Below are 16,243 nucleotides of genomic sequence, written 5' to 3'. Positions count from 1 at the left end.
ATTTTTCATACTTAATTTTTCAATTCAATTTTTTTCTCAAAAAGTATTTGAGGTATCAACTTGAAACTTCATAGGTGGATAGATTTTACTGAGGAGGGATGCAGCACACAAGAATGATAACCTACCCTGCATTATTATACCCCCAAAAACAAAGTTTGGGGGGGTATATAGGAGTCACCCGGTGGTCGGTCGGGCGGTCGGTCGGTCCAGACGTCCGTTGCATTTTCCTTGTCCGGGGCATAACTTGAAAACTAATGGTTGGAATTCAATATAACTACATACAATGGTCAAGCACATTGAGAGGAAGTGCAGTGCACAAGAACCATAACTCTATCTTGACTAATTACAGAGTTATTGCCCTTTGTTACTTTTCCTTGTCCGGGGCATAACTTGAAAACTACTGGTTGGAATTCAAAACAACTTCATACAATTGTCAAACACAATAAGGGGAAGTGCAGTGCACAAGAACCATAACTCTATCTAAAGTAATTACAGAGTTATTGCCCTTTGTTAGCTCGACTTTTCTATGAAAAGGGGAGCTATCCTACTCGCCCCGGCGTCGGCGTCGGCGTCGGCGTCGGCGTTGGCGTCACACCTTGGTTAAGTTTTTCGTACCACCCCACTTTATTTCAGAAGTATTACAAGTATGGCTTTGAAACTTACCATACTTGTTCACCATCATAACCTCCATCTACAGACAAGAGTACATAACTCTGTCAAGGTTTTTGACAGAATTATGGCCCTTTTTTGACTTAGAAAGTGTATTGAGCTTGGTTAAGTTTTTTGTACCACCTCACTTTATTTCAAAACCATTGGAGGTATTGCTTTGAAACTGACCATACTTGTTTACCATCACGACCTTCATCAACAGACAAGAGGACATAACTCTGTCAAGGTTTTTGACAGAATTATGCCCCTTTTTGACTTAGAAAATACATTGAATATGGGTAAAATCCACTTATTGCCTTAACCCTTTGAGATATTGCTTTGAAACTTTTAATGCTATTTCACATCATTACCCCCATCTGTACGCAAGAGAAGGTAACTCTGTCAAGGATTTGTTTTAAAAATTAAGGCCTTTTATCGACTTAGAATCTTGGTTAAGTTTTTAGTACCAGTCCACTTTTTGACTGAACTGTTTGAGATATTAATTTGAAAGTTGGAATACTTGTTTACAATCATGATTCCCAAACATGTCCAGGAGAAGGTAATTCTGTCAAAGATTTTATTTGAATTATGGCCCTTAACTGTCAATGTTTTGTATTATAGGCAAGCACTAAAAAAGTCGAGCGCGCTGTCTTACGGACAGCTCTTGTTGCTTTTCCATTGCTTTTTTTTTTGTCCGTTGCATTTTCCTTGTCCGGAGCATAACTTGAAGACTAATGGTTGGAATTCAATATAACTACATACAATGGTCAAGCACATTGAGAGGAAGTGCAGTGCGTAAGAAACATAACTCTATCTTGACTAATTACAGAGTTATTGCCCTTTGTTACTTTTTCTTGTCCGTGGCATAACTTGAAAACTACTGGTTGGAATTCAAAACAACTTCATACAATTGTCAAACACAATAAGGGGAAGTGCAGTGCACAAGAACCATAACTCTATCTAAAGTAATTACAGAGTTATTGCCCTTTGTTCCTTTTCAATTGCCTTCTTTTTTTTGCCCGAAGCATAACTTGAAGACTAATGGTTGGAATTCAATATAACTACATACAATGGTCAAGCACATTGAGAGGAAGTGCAGTGCATAAGAACCATAACTCTATCTAAAGTAATTACAGAGTTATTGCCCTTTATTACTTTTCCATTGCTTTCTTTTGTCCGGACCATAACTTGAAGACTAATTGTTGGAATTCATTATAACTTCATACAGTGGTCCAGCACATTGAGAGGAAGTGCAGTGCACAAGAACCATAACTCCATTTTGACTTTTTACAGAGTTACTGCCCTTTGTTTCTTTTCCTTGTCCAGAGCATGACTTTAAATCTACTGGTTGGAATTCAAAACAACTTCATACAATGGTCAAGCACAATAAGGGGAAGTGCAGTGCACAAGAACCATAACTCCATCTTGACTAATTACAGAGTTATTGCCCTTTGTTACTTTTCCATTGCTTTCTTTTGTCCGGACCATAACTTGAAGACTTATTGTTGGAATTCATTATAACTTCATACAATGGTCAAGCTCATTGAGAGGAAGTGCAGTGCATAAGAACCATAACTCCATCTTGACTAATTACAGAGTTATTGCCCTTTGTTACTTTTCCTTGTCCAGAGCATAACTTGAAAACTACTGTTTGGAATTCAGTACAACTTCATACAGTTGTCAAGGACATTCAAAGGAAGTGCAGTGCACAAGAGCCATAACTCCATTTTGACAAAATACAGAGTTACTGCCCTTTGATACTTTTCCTTGTCCGGAGCATAACTTAAAACGTACTGGTTGGAATTCAAAACAACTTCATACAATGGTCAAGCACAATAAGAGGAAGTGCAGTGCACAAGAACTATAACTCTATCTTCAGTATTTATAGAGTTATTGCCCTTTGTTCTTTTTCTTTGTCTTTCTGGACTTATTACAGAGTAATTCAATTTAACTTCATCAATGGCCAACCACATTGAAAGGAAATGCAACATACATGAACCACAATTATCTTTAATTGCCCACAACCATAACTCTATGTTTCAATTCTTTTACAAGGTATTCTGTGACTAGTAACATCCTCATTTCCGAAGCAGACTTGTGGGGGTATTAATCACATTTAGCGATAGTTCTAGTTTTTCAGTTATTGCCCTTTGTTGTGTCGCCTCTACGGAGTAGTGGCGACGTATAGGGATCACTTCTCCGTCGTCTGTCTGTCCGTCCGTCTGTCTGTCCGTCCGTCCGTCCGTCACAAAACTTGTCCGGACTACTCCTCATAAACTACTGGTGCAATTTCATTCAAACTTTACAGGAATGATCAGTACCAAGTCTAGTTGTGCATATTGTCAGCATTTTCTGGTTCAATGATTTTTGTCAGAGTTATGGCCCTTTAATAATTTTTAATTTTAAAGTTTGTCCGGACTACTTCTCTTATACCACTAAAGCAATTTCAATGAAACTTTACGGGATTGATCTGTAGCTCAAGTCCTTGTGCGTATTGCACAGGTTTTCCAGTTGAATGATTTTTGGCCGAGTTATGGCCCTTTGATAAAAAGGTGTTTTTTTCTGTGTGTTGCCAGATGCGCAAAAGCTTGTCCGGACTACTCCTCATAAACTACTGGTGCAATTTTATCCAAACTTTACAGGAATGATCAGTACCAAGTCTAGTTGTGCACTGTCCATCTGTCTGTCCCTCTGTCACAAAATTTGTCCCAACATGAAATTGGCCATCATGAGGCGACACATGTGATTACTGATCGCTCTTGTTATTTTCAGCCATCAGTATTCACATAGGTTTCAAATCTGTAATCACTATAGCCATCAGTTTTCATTACCAAAGGACCTCTTAAGGATGTAGGAGCGTTTACAAATTACGGTAGTTCAGTAACAATGTCGTAAACCATTTTTTTAATGTGTAAGATATTCTACCGATAATATTAGACAGGCAAGTATGTTTTAATTATTCAGGTGTGATACCCATTTAAATTTGAAGAGATAAATGTTCCTATCAATTGAATTTTTTTTACGACAACAAATAACGATATACGGTACATGCATCACCGTGGCGCTTTGTTTTAAAATAATAATACCCAAACATGCGCCTGTCTACATTGACTTCCTTGTTTCTGGCTACTTTAGACGAAGTACGAAATACCTCTCGAAAGAAATGCGGAAGATTTCATAAACGTAATCTTAAGCAGGTAACACCATGTTTAGAACATGTGCCGATAGTCGAAAGAAGATCTTATGATCACAATTATACATAGCCATCGGACTTTAGGGTTCAGGAAAAGTTGATAGATGTGGACATGGTGGAATACGAGTATTTTACAACAGAGGAAGCCTGGAAAACTGGAAGGAGAATTGTGGAACTTGACACATTATCTGAAGGTTTAAAGTCATGTTTTGCCTGTGCCAGCCCTTTATATCTGGAAAACACAGTAAACAGTAAGAACTTTGGGCTTGCCAGTCTACTTGACATCGCTTGTCAGAAGTGCGGCAAAGTCAAACGTGTGCACACTGGTCGTAAGCATGGGAAAGTCTACGACATGAACACAAAGCTTGCAATTGGTAAGTTGTGTTTTTGAAAATTATATTTCAAAATAACTGTATTTTATCAATTAACCCTTTACTTCATAGAACTGGTTTGCAATGGTTATTTTAATATTCATTCTAAATTTTTAATATTTTTGTGACAAAAGCTAGCCCTTTTAAAACTCACAATAAGCTGAAGCTTAAATTACACAGGTCAGGATACAATTTACCACAGAGTTGTATATAGGGTAGAAAACCACTATATTTTTCAGGTATCAAAGACAATTCACCCACCAGACATTTCGACCCACATTATTGGAAAAATGACACAGACAATTCACCCCCCATTTCTTTAATTTAAATTTTGATGAAAGTTATCTTAAAATTAGAATATGCAATAAACAAATTTCTTGTGTTTCTTTACATAATTTTAATTAAAATTCATAAAATATTTAGTCATATTTAAATTAATTATTATAATTTATTACTTCAAAATAATATTTGTTACTATGTGTTAATATTTTTACATATTATTTTACATAAAAACTGTAAAAATTACAAATTCACCATAAATTTGTCTTAATTTGAGCCGTGTCACGACAAAACCAACATAATGGGTTTGCGACCAGCATGGATCCAGATCAGCCTGCGCATCCGCGCAGTCTGATCAAGATCCATGCTGTTCGCTATCAGCTTCTTTACATGTAATAGAGTTGGTAAGCGAACAGCATGGATCCTGATCAGACTGCGCGGATGCGCAGGCTGGTCTAGATCCATGCTGGTCGCAAACCCATTATGTTGGTTTTGTCATGACGCGGCTTAATTTTGTTTAAGTGCTATCAAACAACTATATTAATATAAGATGACATATCAAAGATATTAACATGTGATAATCATTTGCTCTTTAATCTCTTTCATTCTAACAACTCATTGGATGAGTATGACACATTATCTACAAATAAATTTTGTGCACGCGCGACCAATTAAATTTTTTTGAGAAGCCATTCAAGACATGCTTTCTTGTGAAATATGACATTTTGAGTGGATGTTTGTATACTTTTAATAGCCCTTTATCCCTTAACACTTTTTTTTTTCATCCTTAATTGATTATAAAGCAAGGTGTTGAAAGAGTGGATGTAGAATAAACAATATGTTTTTCAGCACTTTAAGATAATGGATAATTAAATTATTCCTTCAGACAGTTGTACATGTTTGCATTATATAAACAATAAAAATATCAAGTCTATTAAATAAAAATAAATATCTTTATTTCCTCCAAAAGAAATGACTTTTTGATTTTTGTAACAATAAACATGAGGGGCGCATTGTCTTATCTATTTTTGGGGGTTAACTGTCTTGAGGGTTGAGTTGTCTTGGTTTTTTGGGGGTGAATCGTCTGGGGGTGAGTTGTCTTGTTTCCGTCTATACATGTAGATGTAAATATGAGAGCAAATATGATATGAAGGAAATGCTTTACATTGACAAATAAAGTGTTTATAAGAGTTTTGGAATTAACATATACTGGGTTGTTTGAGATTACTTATTTTCATATTTTTCTTACTAAAGTCACTCTGCAAACATAGTTAAGTGTGTAATATACAAATGAGCCGTGACACGACAAAACAAACATAACGGGCTTGCGACCAGCATGGATCCAGACCAGCCTGTGCATCTGTGCAGTCTGATCAGGATCCATGTTGTTCGCTATCAGTTTCTCTACTTGTAATAGAGTTGGTAAGCCAAACGCATGGATCCTGATCAGTCTGTGTGGATGCGCAGGCTGGTCTTGATCCATGCTGGTCACAAACGCATTATGTTGGTTTCGGCTCAAATGGTCTACGCTTCTTGTGGCGTCTTCCCGATTTGTTTCCGTACAGCTGCCATATTTGTTTACATGTTCATCAGTTCATAGCCCCTGTCTTTTATGGAAAGCAGGGTTTTGATGAATTTTGGGCACCTTTCCTATGGAAATCAATTGGAATCATAAGAGTAAAGGCAATTTAACAATGTATTGTCCACATTTGTCCTAAATTATCATTATTTCAGTGTTACTGCTAGTGCTAGAAATGTATTTTTGTACTATTTAATATTGTCTGCAAAATGGCCAATCTTCTACCAAACTTGGGGTACTTGTACATGGTGTAAAGGTTACAGGTCAGGTACAAAAAGCACACACAAACTCCCAGGGTTTTTCCACTTAAATGCATAAAGCGTACACAAATAGAAGTATTGGTCAAGCATCAGGCTGGTCGAGCACAGGTACTGTGACTCTAGCTCTGGGGAATTCACCTAATGCCTGGGAGTGTAATAACGAACTCTATTTTTTTGGCCTTATTTAAATAAAAATAAAATAAACAATGTTATTTCTTTGTAATAAATAAAAAGTTTTTTGTTCTCCTTTTAAAAATACCATTATATACTTTTTTATTTACCCCAAAATAAATGGAAGGCCAGCTTCCCTAACCTGTGAAAATAGCCCTGCCTAAATGAAGCCAGTGCTACATGTACAGTCTAGTCAACAGCATAGTTGTTGTGGTTTTTTTCCCCCCACCAGAATGATTTTTGCATACACATGTTTATATCACATGGCGTCTTTAAGACAATATTCAGGAATCATGATGATGTAGCCCATACACTCCAAATTTATCATAAGACTGTGGCATTAATCAATGGTTAGTGCACATTTGCCATGTTTGAAAATGGGCTATTATTAGTATTGACTATTCATTTAATTAATCAAGATAATAATAAATATGTATTAACCTTATGCAAACCTTGTCGCACAGGCCTTGTTATAGAATAAAAAAAAGCAAAGCTGTCATTATTATTCAAAGTACCATTTAGTTTAAAATACCCAATTTATTAATTGCTTAGTGTTATTTCAGTTGTTTAATTTAGTACATAATTATACAATTTTTATTTTTCATTTTTTCAGCTATGGCACATTCTGGAGTTGGTGTTAGACAGATAAACAGTATTTTATCTGCATTAAACATTCCACCTGTCAACCATTCCTTGCTTGTTAGGAGGTAGGTACATGTACTGTATGAAATGTAACTTAGTTTTTGTTGACTTATGTGGATGTTAAATACTTACATTGCTTTTATGCTACCAATAACATCTGAATTTTTTTCAGAGTATCTGCTTGTTTGATATTATAAAAAAGTCATAGGAAGATTTCCTTAGGACCAAAGAGAGCTGGGCATAGTAGAATCTTTTTTTAGTGCAGTACTTTTACACAAATATATGCCCATTCAAGCCTTTTTAGATTTAAGATTGTTTTTTATGGCTACTTCTCAGGAAGCAACCAATGACTGGAACAGTTCCAGTGGAACTCATTGGATATTTATAGGAAACATAACTCTACCAAGAGGAACTGTTCATATTAATATGACTGTATCATGATCTGATCCACTGAATTTTTTTAAAAGATATGCAAGTTTATACATTTTTTAGCTGTAATTTTTGTCCAGTCCAGTTTTATACATTTCTAACTGTAAATTTTGCCCAGACTATTACAGGCAACCACTTACAGAAACTTAACCACCATATTATAGTACATGTATACAACATGTATAAGTAAACAAGTATACATGCAAATATTAATCACAATGAAGAGTAATAATTTTGTACAGTTTACTAATCTCCTGTGTGTTTAATTTGGGGAGCATCCTTTGTTTCCATCCTGCTACACAGGTTTAATAGTAGTAGTGTTGAAATGAATCATTTTAGCTGCACATATATTACTTATAACATTGGTAGTTAATGTTATTATGTCCTTTATTAAAATTATGAAAATAAACAAATTATTCTTTTCAACATAGTTGTTTTAACATAAAAACATTTTTATTTTCAGACAGAATGAAGCTGGACAGGCATAAGAGGATGTTGCCAAAGCCAGGACTGAGAAGTATTTGCACCAGGAAGTTAACTTGAATTTGAGAGTAAGAGATTAATTGTTACACAGTTAACTTCCTGTTAATTTCTCCAATGCCTATAAGTTGACTGAAACCAGACATTCATTACCCTTGACTGGTCAAATTATTTAAAATTATCTTGTTCTCGCTGTAACTGGCTATAATTTTGTTATTTGTGAATGTATTGACTTCATATTCAGAAACAGCATAATTCAGGAAAAAACCTTGATGTTAATTTAACTGTAATTTACTGACATATAAATGACCTTGACATTAAAGGTTAAATTACTGAATTTCAGCTATGTCATTTATTTATGAATTTGATTTCTCTAAAACATTTTTTTATTATAATAAGCATTGTCCATGTATGGTTATGGCTCTTGTATAGTTTCTAAACAATAAAGTAATAGGTTGCAGCTCACATAACTATGATTTTAAGTTAAACCTTTTGTTCTTCTTACATTTCAGAATTCACTGATTTTATATGTTATGAAACATGTTTTACATAAGCTATCAATTTCAAGTATTGCTATGATTTTACGTTTTTTTCGATGTAGACAGAAAAATGAAATTGAAGTCAGTGTGGATGCTGGGTGGCAGAAAAGAGGGAGTGGGAAGGCATATGGTAGTTTTTCAGGTAGGCATTCCAAAATACAATATAACAAAATTACTTGTGATATGAAAAAAGTCAACAGTCTGAGTACCAGAAGTTTTGAATTGTAGCACTTTGTTGATTTGTCTTTTAAGGTTGACTGTTTTGACTGTTGACAAGAGTGTAGGCCTAACAATTTCTTGTTATATAAAGCATAATTGAATGAGTATAAGTTCAATACTGAATTTATTGTTGAATAAAATTACATTATGCAAGCCTGTCGCAAGCATTATTATGCTCCCCGAAAAATTTCGGGGGAGCATATAGTCGGCGCCTTGTCTGTCTGTCCGTCCGTCTGTCTGACCATCCGTTGTCTTGTCCGGAGCATTACTTGAAAACCCTTGGAGATAATTTGTTGAAACTTCATACAGTGGTAGGGGAGTGCAGTGTCAAAGAACCATAACTCTATTTTGCCATATTTTTGAATTATCTCCCCTTATAGAAAAATCTTGTCGGGGGGGGGGGGGGGGGGGGGGGGGCAGGGCATAACTCTAAAACTATAAGAGTTATCAACATGAAACTTTGTAGGTGAATAGATCTCAATGAGTAGATGTGCAGTGCATAAGAACAATTACTCTTTTTGTCCTAATTTTGGAGTTATTGCCCTTTGTTAATTTTAACACTTTGAACTTTGTCCGGAACATAACTCATAACTCTAAAACTATAAGAGATATCAAAAAAGTCGCTGACTTGAGATCACAGGTCCCTCACCACTGTAGGTTCGATCCTCACTCGGGTCGAAATCTTTCATGTGAGGAAGCCATCCAGCTGGCTTACGGAAGGTCGGTGGTTCTACCCAGGTGCCTGCTCGTGCCTGAAATAATGCCCGGAGGGGCACCTGGGGTCTTCCTCCACCAATAAAGCTGGAAAAAAATCGACGAAAAATCTCGGCGGGACGCTTTAGGATGACCCGACTTGAGTGTACGGTCGCCCATATGGGCTTTCCGGCGGCGATCTTAAATAAACGCAATTAAAAAAAAAAAAAAAAGATATCAAGATGAAACATTGTAGGTAGATACATGTAGATCTCATTGAGTAGAGGTGCAGTGCAAAAGAACCATAACTCTGTTAAGCCTCATTTTTTAATTTTCTCCTCTTTTACAAATATCATGTCCAGGACATAGCTGTAAAACTATAAGAGATATCAACATGAAACATTGTAGGTAAATATATCTCAATGGGTAGATGTGCAGTGCACAAGAATCATAATTCTGCCTTGACTAATTCTGGAGTTATTGCCCTTTGTTTATTATTACTTTTTAAAGTTTCCGGGGACATAACTCAGAAATCATAAGAGATGTCATCAAGAAACTTTGTAGGTTGATAGATCACATTGATTAGAAGTGCAGTGCTAAGAACAGTAACTCTGCCTTGCCTTATTTTGGAATTATTGCACTTTGAACTTTTTCCAGGGACATAACTCTGAAACTACAAGAGGTGTACTTTCCTGTGTCCAAAACCTATTCGGGGAGCATCACCCGGCTCAAACCGGGCTCTTGTATTATTTTATTCAGAATAGGTAAACAAATTTACACATTGTTTGATAGTTTGTGACAGTATGCAGCTTAATAAATATAACATAATTCTTTATAGTTTGAAATTATCTATGAGCTTAGAGCCTGGCACACAGCCAATCTTAAACATGATTGTGTTGTCTTTCATTTATATTGAAAAGCTTTTGTGACAGGGGTATATTGTGACAATGTTGCCCTTGTTAATTTGTATTTCTTATCTTTTATCACTTTTTTTGTCTATTTCAGAACGAACATCACATATTACTCAGATAGCAGCTGTACATGATTCCAGTACATTTTCTACATATGTAATGCCACAAAGGAAAATGTCACAAAAGGCAAAAGAAGTGACAGGTTTGTCCATAGCTGGCCAGTCCATGTTCTACAAAGGCAAACCAATTGATTACATGTGTATAAATGAAGCTCTAGACAGGTTCTTTGATTTCTTGCAGAAGTCTTCCAGTTTACCAGTAATATTAGTAGGACATAACATCAAATCCTTTAACTGCAAAGTTCTCCTGCATGCTGTGTACAACTGCAATAAATACCATTACCTTCAGAAGTGTGTACAAGGTTTTATGGACAGGTTAAAAATTTTCAAAAAAACATATCCTGATCTCTTACAAGCAGAGGGCATCAGTGCAGAATTTACTTGGGAATTCATATACTGCTCACAATGCACAAGAAGATGTTATTGCGTTGCCGACTTTGGTAAATTCTGTGCATTCAGATGAAAATGTTAAAACAGAACTGTCATTTAGTTTAGAAAAAGCAGTTCAATCATATGAATATGCCTGCAATATCTCCAGAAACATCGCGTCTTTACAATCAATAATTGATAAGAAAGTAATCAGCAAGGGTATTGCAAGGTTGATTGCTGGAAGTGGTCTCAAGTTTTGCCATTTATGTATTGTATATAAACGTAACGGAACTGATGGTTTGAGAAGGCTATTGTCAGAGGTGTCTTATGGTAAAGTTCGAGTAACAAAATCTGAAAGAATAATTACAGATATTGCTGACTATATCAATCTCATTTATAGTAAATGAAATTCTTGAACATTTACAAAATCTACTTACAAGGATTATACTATTTATTTCCTGAAGGATATTGGGCATTTTTTGTTGTCAGTGTCTAATGTGACATTTAGTGAATTCTGTCGAAACACTGTGATCATTATATTCTATTTAAAGTTTTTTCCACTTTGTTAAGGGCGCATATTATAAGGATCTTACACAGACTGTAGGTACAGACTGGAATATCTAGCTCGAGGGTTATTTTTCTGCTACGTTTTGTATTTTTAGGCCTCAGTACCATCAATATATTTAGGTATGACTTAAAGACAAAAAACAGACTGATGTGCAAATAGACATACATATAAGTACAATAAGTTTTTTTCTGCCATACATTTAGCCATCTTTCTGCTAAGTTGAAGAACAGATAGTTTAAATGCATAAAAATCTTTCTCCCTACATCAAAGCTACTATTTTGCTAAGTTGCGAATTTTTAGGCCTTTTTAGCTATTGAGATATTTACGGTAGGTGTGACAATAAGGGAGACAAAAAGACTGACAGACGGACAAATAGCCTTACAATATACATCATTTCTCCATGCCATAATTAAAAGTGAAATATGCTGCCTATAAGCAGTCTTGATTATTTTTTTGTGAAAAGTGATTTTTATGCTAAAAAGTGGGTGGGGTATACTTTAATTATGTCTGTAAGAAGCAAAAATTAAAATTGAAACATATATTTGACTGTTGTTATGGTTGTAATATTTAAATGTAACAACAATTTTAACTGATATAATCCAAATGTTAAGTAAAACTCTTATTTGGATGGTAAAGTTAAATTGTCTCACCTTTAAATAAGTAAATTTTGTAAATAAAAGTGCTACTCTTTTAGTCTGCATAATGAAAAAATTTCCACGGTGACATATCAATTTGATTATTTAAAACTTTTGGTAAAGTCATTGTCCACATCATACTTTAATAACACGCATATAAAAATAGTTTTTTAAGAAAAAAATGAGATTTTTTAAATACTACCCATATACGGAAAACAGTGTTTTTAATAGTTATAGCAGATACAGATTATTTAATTTTGTTGATGAATTTTTCAAACATTCTACTAGTTTTATGATCTCTAATCTGTTTAATAGTGTAAACTATTGTATAAAGCTGTGAAATAAATCTGTACCAGTTCCAGTTGTTGTATTTTAGTTGAATCAGTCAAAAATATATAAATATACCCTAATATGAAGGACTGAACAATTTTTCAAGCCTTGCCATTACGGTAGTTTGACAAAACATGGCATATCTAAAAAAAAATCACGGTGACCCATCTTTTTCTTTGCATATTTTTCAATGATATGAAATAGTCTCTCAGCATGAGAAATACTAAGACAATCAAAACATTTTACAAAATTAATATAAACGCTCCTACATCCTTAAAATGGAATTATTCTGCTGTACTACATATACATTCTTCCAATGAGCAAACACATTCGGCGGGGGATGGCCATGTTGACATGGCTCTTGTTTCTTAAGGGATCAACTTCATCATTCATATATATGTTCCTTATTATTAACCACATCATATGTGACAAGGTTCATAACTCTAGCACCAATAGTGCAAGAATTATCTTCCCATTAACTTAGATTTTTTTTAACTTGAAAAAATTAATTTTTTACGATAACTTATTTAGTTTTAAAGGTATCTACCTCAAACTTAAAATACATATTCCTTATCATCAACCAGATCTTATGTGACAAGTTTCTTAACTCTTGAAGCAATATTTATCTTCCTTTGAACGTAGAATTTTCTTTAAGAAATATTATTACTTCTTTACTTTTCAAGGTATCTACTTCAAACTTCAAAGATATATTTCTTATCATTGCATACATGTTGTGTGACAAGGTTCTTAATTCTAGGGTGACTATTTCCAGAATTTTTCCCCCTTGAATTTGGAATTGATGTTTAAAACTATAATTTCTTGTCATAAGAAATATATTTATATCATAATTGATTTTTATGCTCCCCGAAAAATTTCGGGGGAGCATATAGTCGGCACCTTGTCTGTCTGTCCGTCCTTCCGTCTGTCCGTCCGTTGTCTTGTCCGGAGCATAACTTGAAAACCCTTGGAGATAATTTGTTGAAACTTCATACAGTGGTAGAGGGCATTGAGGGGGAGTGCAGTGTCAAAGAACCATAACTCTATTTTGCCCGGTTTTTAGCTCACCTGTCACAAAGTGACAGGGTGAGCTTTTGTGATCACTTTTCGTCCGGCGTCCGTCCGTCGTCCGTCCGTCGTCCGTCCGTCCGTAAACTTTTACTTTAAATGACATCTCCTCATAAACCACTAAGCCAATTTCATCCAAACTTCACAGGAATGTTCCTTTGGTGGTCACCTTTAAAAATTGTTCAAAGAATTAAATTCCATGCAGAACTCTGGTTGCCATGGCAACCGAAAGAAAAAACTTTAAATATCTTCTTTGAAAAAACCATAAGAGCTAGAGCTTAGATATTTGGCATGAAACATCTTCTAGTGAGTGTCTACCAAGTTTGTTCAAATAAAAGCCCTGGGGTCAAAATTGGCCCCGCCCCGGGGGGTCATTGATTTTCCCTATATGCATATAGTAAAAACTTAAAAAATCTTCTTTTAAAGAACCCCAAGAGCTAGAGCTAAGATATTTAGCATGAAACATGTTCTAATGGGTGTCTACCAAGTTTGTTCAAATAAAAGCCCTGGGGTCAGAATTGGCCCCGCCCCCGGGGGGTCATTGATTTTCCCTATATGCATATAGTAAAAACTTAAAAAATCTTCTTTTAAAGAACTCAAAGAGCTATGGCTAAGATATTGAGCATCAAACATGTTCTAATAGGTGTCTACCAAGTTTGTTCAAATAAAAGCCCTGGGGTCAAAATTGGCCCCGCCCCAGGGGGTCATTGATTTTTCCTATATGCATATAGTAAAAACTTAAAAAATCTTCTTTTAAAGAACCAAAAGAGTTAGAGCTAAGATATTTAGCATCAAACATGTTCTAATAGGTGTCTACCAAGTTTGTTCAAATAAAAGCCCTGGGGTCAAAATTGGCCCCGCCCCGGGGGTCATTGATTTTCTTTATATGTGTATAGCAAAAACTTAAAATCTTCTTTGAAAAAACCCAAATAGCTAGAGTTAAGATATTCAGCATGAAACATCTTCTAGTAAATGTCTACAAAGTTTGTTCAGATAAAAGCCCTGGGGTCAAAACTGGCCCGGCCCCAGGGGTGTCATTGTTTTTAACTATATGTGTATAGTAAAAACTTTAAAAAAATCTTCTTTTAAAAAGCCCAATGAGCTAGCGCTTAGATGTTTAGCATGAAACATCTTCTTATGGGTGTCTACCAAGTTTGTGCAAATAAAAGCCCTTGGGTTAAATTGGCCCTGCAACGTTGGGAGGGTGGGGGGGGCCTTTATACAGGTGAGCGACCTCAGGGCCATCATGGCCCTCTTGTTTAATTATCTCCCCTTATAGAAAAATCTTGTCCTGGGCATAACTTTAAAACTATAAGAGATATCAACATGAAACTTTGTAGGTGAATAGATCTCAATGGGAAGATGTTCAGTGCATAAGAACAATAACTCTTTTTGTCCTAATTTTGGAGTTATTGCCCTTTGTTTATTTTAACACTTTGAACTTTGTCCGGAACATAACTCTAAAACTATAAGAGGTATCAAGATGAAACATTGTAGGTAGATAGATCTCATTGAGTAGAGGTGCAGTGCAAAAGAACCATAACTCTGTTAAGCCTCATTTTTGAATTATCTCCCCTTTTAGAAAAATCTTGTCCAGGACATAGCTGTATAAAACTATAAGAGATATCAACATGAAACTTTGTAGGTAGATATATCTCAATGGGTAGATGTGCAGTGCACAAGAATCATAACTCTGCCTTGCCTAATTCTGGAGTTATTGCCCTTTGTTTATTTTTACTTTTTGAAATTGTGCGGGACATTACTCGGAAATCATAAGAGGTATCATCAAGAAACTTTGTAGGTTGATAGATCACATTGATTAGAAGTGCAGTGCAAAGAACAGTAACTCTGCCTTGCCTTATTTTGGAATTATTGCACTTTGAACTTTTTCCAGGGACATAACTCTGAAACTACAAGAGGTGTTCTTTCTGCGTCCAAAACCTATTCGGGGAGCATCACCCGGCTCAAACCGGGCTCTTGTTTTTCATAGTTTTATATACCTTACTGCCTCCAGTATTTGATTAGTCGAGCTTCACTCTCTCCTGCAACTGTTTACCAAATCAGTTTTGGAATATTTAATAAAACTGTATAATATTTATTTGTTTATTTTTTTTTAAAGATTCAGAAGGATCAAGCTCTCCTGGTAGAAACGAATTTGAGATAACAAAGTGGGTTCCTTTTGAAATAGGTAAGATATGTTAAAATTCTAGTATACACTGTAGCCTCGATAACTCGCTCTTCATTATAACGCTAATCCCAGTATAGCGCTCATAGACCTTGGCTCCCACCAAAAAAAAAAAAAAAAAAAACTTCCCCAAAAAAATTTTTTTTTTTTTAAGTAGACTTAGATTTGATTTATAGCGCGCTATAACGCTTGCTCAATTTGACAGTCAAGTACAATAAACAATTGTTATTAGGACATTTATGAGCGCCAAAGGTGTGAAAAACATGTCTAGGTAAGCTTTTATCCGCTCTTTTGTTGTTTTACCTGTCTTCAAATTGTTTCCAAAATCTCAAATTCATATCATAACTGTGACATTGGCAACCGGTGGTGAGTATAAATAAACTAAAATTCACACACATATCTTTGACATGTAAACCTCGCTAAATTAAATAACCCACAAGCCCAAAATCAATTTAAAATCCTGCAATGTAAATAGAGCGGCCATGATAGGAAGTAATTGGCATTTGATTTACTAGGGGACACAACTAAAGTTGGACTGTAAATTACAGTGTTATTTAC

General features: G+C 35.2%; 2 protein-coding genes across 2 annotated transcripts in view; both read left to right on the top strand.

Annotated features, from left to right (window-relative positions):
- Positions 1–16,243, top strand: part of LOC132729769 (uncharacterized) — a 95,219-nt gene that overhangs the window by 66,118 nt on the left and 12,858 nt on the right. Inside the window, exon 6 of the mRNA XM_060715590.1 lies at positions 15,620–15,688. Coding sequence (XP_060571573.1) covers positions 15,620–15,688 — 69 coding nt within the window. The remainder of the gene's footprint in view (positions 1–15,619; positions 15,689–16,243) is intronic.
- Positions 3,954–11,234, top strand: LOC132729765 (uncharacterized). Its single transcript, XM_060715588.1, has 4 exons — positions 3,954–4,215; positions 7,115–7,208; positions 8,654–8,733; positions 10,509–11,234. Exons 1-4 carry the CDS (start codon positions 3,954–3,956, stop codon positions 10,994–10,996), a joined length of 924 nt encoding a protein of 307 aa, XP_060571571.1. The 3' UTR covers positions 10,997–11,234.

Source organism: Ruditapes philippinarum, unplaced genomic scaffold (genome assembly GCF_026571515.1).
Source record: "Ruditapes philippinarum isolate M1 unplaced genomic scaffold, ASM2657151v2 ctg973_1_1_1_1, whole genome shotgun sequence".
NCBI lineage: Eukaryota > Metazoa > Mollusca > Bivalvia > Venerida > Veneridae > Ruditapes > Ruditapes philippinarum.
The sequence above is the reverse complement of the archived record's forward strand: the minus strand, read 5'-3'. Positions and strand labels throughout refer to the sequence as shown.